The sequence below is a fragment of the Nanorana parkeri genome, unplaced genomic scaffold, assembly GCF_000935625.1.
Source record: "Nanorana parkeri isolate BGI_ZX_2015 unplaced genomic scaffold, ASM93562v1 scaffold13, whole genome shotgun sequence".
NCBI classification, from domain to species: Eukaryota; Metazoa; Chordata; class Amphibia; order Anura; family Dicroglossidae; genus Nanorana; species Nanorana parkeri.
In genome coordinates, this window is record NW_017306281.1 from 1,170,402 (window position 1) to 1,176,963 (window position 6,562).

At 41.6% G+C, this 6,562-nt stretch overlaps 1 protein-coding gene across 1 annotated transcript in view; it reads left to right on the top strand.

The window, feature by feature from the left end:
- Positions 1-5,783, top strand: part of LRRC43 (leucine rich repeat containing 43) — a 28,842-nt gene extending 23,059 nt beyond the window's left edge. Inside the window, exons 12-15 of the mRNA XM_018556789.1 lie at positions 485-592; positions 1,393-1,587; positions 4,231-4,318; positions 5,678-5,783. Coding sequence (XP_018412291.1) covers positions 485-592; positions 1,393-1,587; positions 4,231-4,318; positions 5,678-5,781 — 495 coding nt within the window. The 3' untranslated portion in view covers positions 5,782-5,783. The remainder of the gene's footprint in view (positions 1-484; positions 593-1,392; positions 1,588-4,230; positions 4,319-5,677) is intronic.
- Positions 5,784-6,562: the final 779 nt, after the last annotated feature.

The window sequence follows — 6,562 nt, forward strand, 5'->3', positions numbered from 1 at the left end:
ATTACCTTGCTTCGCCCCACTTTTTCTATGTCCCGCAGCCTGCTCAGTCTGGGTACTGACGAGATGCCCCACCTCCTGCAGAGCCCGCACTGTATGGGAGGTGGGAAGACAAACCGCAGCAACGGCTATGATAAGGAACACGCCGCTTCCCAGATCACTGGCAGCCTGTGCTGCCTGTACTGAGAGCCGCGCATTCCTTGTGACAGCCGCTGCTTGAGTCAGTGGGAGGCAGCCCCGCAGTCTCCGTACCGCTTCAATGACGGCCTAGCCTGCACAACATCAGAGGGGCCCGGGGGGCAATTGCGGACCAACCAAAATTTTCTTGAGGACCACCGGTTGACGACCACTGGTCTATAGGGCTGTAAAAGGGTAAGCATTGTAAAGTGTGATTATGTAAATGGATGTGGAATATACGGATGCCTGTCACATACAGTATACCGTATATGTTTCCTGATCCAATAAGACCAATCCTTTTACCTCTTAGATCTTGTCCTGGCCACAGGATGCCAACCAGGGTGCAGCAATATCTAAGCATGACAAAAAAGGAGGTGGGAAAGACAAGGGCAAAGACAAAGCCAGAAGTAGCTCTGGGGTAAGTGTGAAGGAACAGGTAGCCAACATTTGTGACATTTTATTAGACTGGGTTCTTGGGGCTCAGACATGGATATACTAGTCTTTTAGCAGATTAGGCACTAAATTCTTAAGGTTAATTTTGCAATTTGAAGGTTCAACACAAAAGCCTAACTTTAAGGTTGCAAATGGAGCTATGCCAGCTGCCCTAATGTGTGATACACAGACAGATTCAATAACTTGCACCAGATTTTTTATTCTAGTTGTGTGATATCAGGATGGTTTGGTGGTGCCGGGGGACCACTAGCAATCATTAGCAATATATCTGATGACTGCTGGTGGTGGTGGGGGAGCACCAGCAATTAACAGCAGTCAGCAAACATCCTCCACATGTTCAATCTATATAGTACAGGCTGTTTATTGGGAGTTTTGGTCTAGAATGGGTCATTCTTTGTATAGGCAATCACCTCAACTAAATACCAGCTTTGACCACACAACTTGCAATATAGATATAAAATTCAATCAACAACCCCCAGAACTATCACAATGCCACTCATATGCATCTAAAATACATTTCTTTTAATAGTATTTGCTTAATAATCCATTTTATCTTAATAACAGTGAGCTTAGTTGTATTCAATCAGTTGTTGTTGTCGACCATTTGTTTAACCTCCTACATTGCTACATTTTCGAAATGGTCTTACTGGTAGAAGAAATGTACAGCCTAATGTCTCAGCCATTCCTTTGTACCGTGTATACCTGATGACTCTTCAGGTGAGCAGATCTACAGATACATCTGATGTGTTCACTGTTTTGTACCAGGGAAGTAAAGCTGGTTCAAAGAGTAAGAAGAAAAAAGAAAATCTAGATGATCTCCGCCATGATCCACCAGTGGTACGGACTCTTGGATCTGTCGCTATACCCTTAGAAAGTCTTGTTTCTGGAGAAGGTCAAACATTCCATGTGTGTAACTTTGGGACTTTGGCTACTGATATGGGGCAAGATGGCAATGATAAGGTAATGTAAGCCAAACATGAATGTATCTGACCTGTACACAAAGCTACATTATACATAAAAAGTAGCCAGTGAAACACCACTGAATGAAAAAAAAATGGCAAATGAACCAATTAAAGTGTATATATATGATTACAAGGAATGCCATGCACACAAGTTCCTCTCTGTGACACTTGTGTTAAGGAATCTCTAAACAATATAATGAAAGGATTTGTACACATTGAATTGGGAGTTTCTAAGACAGACTTTAGTGCATTCTGAAGCCGATGTTTTGTGCATGTCATCTCATCTAAAGAAAGAAGTCAACAATCTCTGAATGCACTGAAGCCTCCATGGGAACTTACCATGCTAGCATGTGGTCAATCATTTGTGTGTGGGCAAGAACTTTCACTATTTAAAGAGAACCAGCCACAGTGTTTGATTTGTATGGACAGAGGCGGCTCTTGACTTTGTGAGGCCTTAAGCGAAACTCAAATGTAAGGCCCCCACCTACACCCATAATGAAAAAAAATGCAAACGATAATAAAAAATGAACTGTATCAATTGCATATTTTAAGACTAGTATTTAATCCCAACAGCCAGGAATTCACAGCTCCTAGAGCTAGAATTGTATTTCTGTCTCATATCTAATTCCACAAATAACTATACACAAAACCCTGACCCTAAGGAAGTAATGCACAAAGTGCAAAGGTCAGTAGTAAGAAACATACAGAGTGCAGAGGTCAGGAGAAGGTAACGCACAGAGTGCAGCTGTCAGGAGGTAATGCACACAGTACAGAAGTCAGAAGGATCTGATGCACATAGTGCAGATGGAAGTAACGCACAGAGTGCATCGGTCAGAAGGAAGTAAAGTACAGAGTGCATCGGTCAGAAGTAAGTAACCCACAGAGTGCATCGGTCAAAATTAAATTGCCGAGGTGCAGAGGTCAGGGGTGTGACACAGAGCGCGGACTTGAGGCAGAGAGAGGAGGTCAGGGGTGTGACGCAGAGCACCGAGGTCAGGGCTGTGATGCGGAGGTCAGGGGTGTGACGCAGAGCGCGGAGGTCAGGGGTTTGACGCAGAGCGCGGAGGTCAGGGGTGTGACGCGGAGGTCAGTGGTGGGACGCAGAGCGTGGAGGTCAGGGGTGTGACGCAGAGCGCGGAGGTCAGCTGTGTGATAAACAGTACAGGGGTGGGACGCGGAGTGCAGGGGTGGGACGCGGAGTGCAGGGGTGGGACGCAGAGTACAAGGGTGCCCCAACTGCCTGAGTCGCTCTGAGGTTCCATCACAGGCAAGTTAGGCGGCAGCAAGGCCCCCGTGAGGGGGAGGCCTTAGGTGACCGCCTAACTCGCCTAATTAGAGAGCCGCCTCTGTGTATGGATATCCCTTTTCCCTGAATGCACCTGGGACTTTATAGCCATCTTATGAGCAAAGTCTGGGGAAGCAGGGGAGTCTTCCTCATGCTGCTTCTGGGATAGTGATATCACTGGCAGTGGAGATAAGTGGGCTCAGCTACAAATTTCTGAAAGCAACATGAGTCCAACTCTCCAACTAAAGTAATTTCTTCATAATTTAGTTCTTATATCTATGTATAATTTGGATTATTGTTATAATAATTATTTTAAAATGGTATTCTTGCCATAATAATAATCATCGTCGTCATCGTCATCGTCATCATCATCATCATCATCAAAAAAACCAATCTGTTCTAAAAACTAAAGACAGTAAATTACATGAATAATGAAATTTAATGCATCTGTCTCTTCAAGAGGCAATATCGGAGCAATACTTCAGGACTATAGTGATACATTTACCTGGCCATGCAAGTGGAATATGATGGCTCTCCCACTGGGGAACTTTGCAGACCAGATCAGAGATAATTTATTCACAATCCTGGGGTCAGATAGATAAAGCAAGATTGGCATACTCTAGCCTTCTCTAATACCCAGTACAATTACAGATCTTTAACATTATAACGTACAAGCTAAACTGACCTATATTACACAGAATCAGAACAAAATGCAAGCAGCAGCTAAATCTCGTATCAGTGGGATGAATATTCATTATCTAAGCATTTTAGGTTGAATTTAAGTGGTCATATTTCCTTTCTTTACATACTAATTAAAAGATTGTTTTGTCATGCTTACTTATTCTTGTATTTTATCAACACCCACATGGTTTAGCAAAGAGCAAGTTTGGCTTTTTATAAACAAAGGAAAAAAAACAAAAGCTCAACATGCAAAACTTTTTACTTTAGTGAATCTATTCTTGTTTCCCAAGATACGATCATTGAGTTCTGCTTTAAAACCATATATCAGCCTTATCTGGTACTCTGTGTAATGTAGAGAGACTAGTCTGATATCCGGTCTGCTATACAAACCAAGTCTTTTGTCTGATATATATGGGACTTTTCTTTCTGCATAAGAGCCCTGGCACCACATTACATTCCTTGCTAAGATCCCTTCTTCTTATCATACTTTTATTAGATCATGTTATGTGGCTGTATACTTACATTTTAAAGCCCAACCCCAGACAAAACTTTTTTTTTTATAGTTTTGTCCAATGGCTGGAGTTTGGCTTTAGTATTTGCTACGTCTGATGTTGTGGTTGCTTATGTTTCTGTTACAGTAATTAATCTGGTAATTAATGTTATGTTTTGTTTCAGGCACATCATGATGGTAAAAAAAACAAAGAACAAAAGATAAAAAGCGGAAGGAAAAGCGTAGAAGCTCATAAAACATCTCGCTCATCGGGTACCTTTAAATATCTTCTATTTTTGATAGATATAAATGGAAATAATATACACTTTACTTATACCAATTATCAGAGGTCATCTTGAAGTTCATAAAACTGCATATCCTGGACTCTTATATAGGTTATGAATATACAGTATGTTATATAACATGGCACAGGTATAATTCAAAATGCTTTACACACCAGGATAGGAGTCTTTATTTTTAGTCGCGTGACCATAATTTTCAAACGTCATTGGAGTCTGAAAATAACTGTCACTTTTTAGAAAATAAAAATCTTTATTCTGGTGTGCTAACTTTATAAATAGAGCCCATTATACAGTATCTATTTAGGATCCATTTACACCAGAAGCATTGGGTCTGCTTTTTCCCACACACTACCAATGCATAGACAAGGCACTTTGCCTTGTTTTAAATGCACACAGTTTATACCACCGCATTGCAGTTGTGTGCGCTGATAAAAAGTAAGGCATTCTTTTTTTTTTATTGCTGCATGGTTTGACATGGTTCAAATAACATCACACTGCACTGATAGAACTTAATTACATATCTCTGGGGACATTTCAATAAACATCTAACAAAAAAAAAGGAAACAGTGCTCTGGATTCAGCGTGTCAGTACTATGCTTGTCAGCACATACCGGTACCAGCAGCCATTCTTGTGTCTTGTGTTAATGCATGTATATTAACGCATGTTGTGTCGTGCATTAACATGCATCGTGTTAAGGCAACCTATTCAAATGAATGGGCTACCAATGCACCAGAACAGCTAAAAAAAAGGCATCCTTATATTTTTCCAACACAGTGCACCACAACACACAGTAGTACATTACTGTACATTGTGGAATACTGCAGCATGTGCTTTGGAGGTGCATTGTCTTTGTGAGTTGCTGTAATGCATGTTACAACAAGGCACTGCAATGGATATGTGTAAATGGGCCCTGAACAGTTTGCTTGGACCACGAAGAAGCCGTGAAAGCGAAACAATTGCTCAGACATACAGAGTTCGCCAGTTTAGGGTAAAGCCAGTTAGCCTGCCAGTATGATAAAATTGGGGGAGACATTTGGATCGCTTGGAGGAGGTCATGCAACACAGAGAAAATACAAAGATATAGATAGATAGATAGATAGATAGATAGATAGATAGATAGATAGATAGATGCAGATAGTGTCCTTGATAGGAATCGAAATCAGCACTGTAGTGCAAAGGTGGTATCTTGTTAGCCCCTGCATTGTCCAATCAATCATCCTTATATCCAGTTCTGTTTCATGATAATTGAGGGTTTTTATATATCATTATATCATCTTTATAAACACATCCAGTTAATCCACCTTTTTTTTCCTTTTTCCATATTTTTAGCCAAAGAGAAAAACAAAGATTGCAATATAAAGCCAACAGAAGATGAGCCCCAATCTGCACCAATACCTCTGACAGCAGAGATTACCGTCGGTTTCCTGCACTAAAGGTTATACATCCAGGAGTGCTATAAATGTGACAATAAGGAGGCTTTGTCCTGATTGTCCTCTGGTGTGAAACGTTTATACTTCTATTTGTATTGTGGAAACATGTGATACAGATATGACATCACCTGAGTGCCATAATAAATATTGTTACCAATCTTATACCTTGTTATGAATTGGACCATATAAATATTAGCTCAGTGATAACTATGTGAATTCTCTCATGACAAAATCTAACTACAATATGCCCTTGTAAACCATTCTGTTCCAGTTGAAGCTGTTGAAGCCTAGCTCCATCCAAATTTGTTTGGTTTTGGATAGCGTAAGAAAGACTTAAAGGGGTTCTAAAGCCTCCCGTTTTTTTGCCTATATCTACTGCTAACAAGCAGTAGATATAGGCAAAAAGTTTACAAAAAAAAACAAAAAACGCTTAAACAGCGGTTTAGACTGACCTTATTATCGCTGCGCGCTCCCGCGGCGAGAGTCCGGAACCGTTCGTGCGGCCGCAAAGGATCTTGGGGCAGGCGCATGCGCAGTTCGGATTCTCGGCCGGGAGACGAGCAGAGACGCAAGGTAAGTCTATGGACGCGTGCACCCGCATGCAGACACCGTGGGACAGGAAGTGGCAGCAAGCAGAGAGGAGTCAGCGCTGGATCGGAGAGCCGCCGCACCGCTGAAGGGACAGATGAAAACATCAGGAAAGAAGATTGGATTAAGAAACCTCATTTAAGGTAAGTGCTGACATTAACATGGGGGGGGGGGGGGGGTGCCTTTAATTTCCATT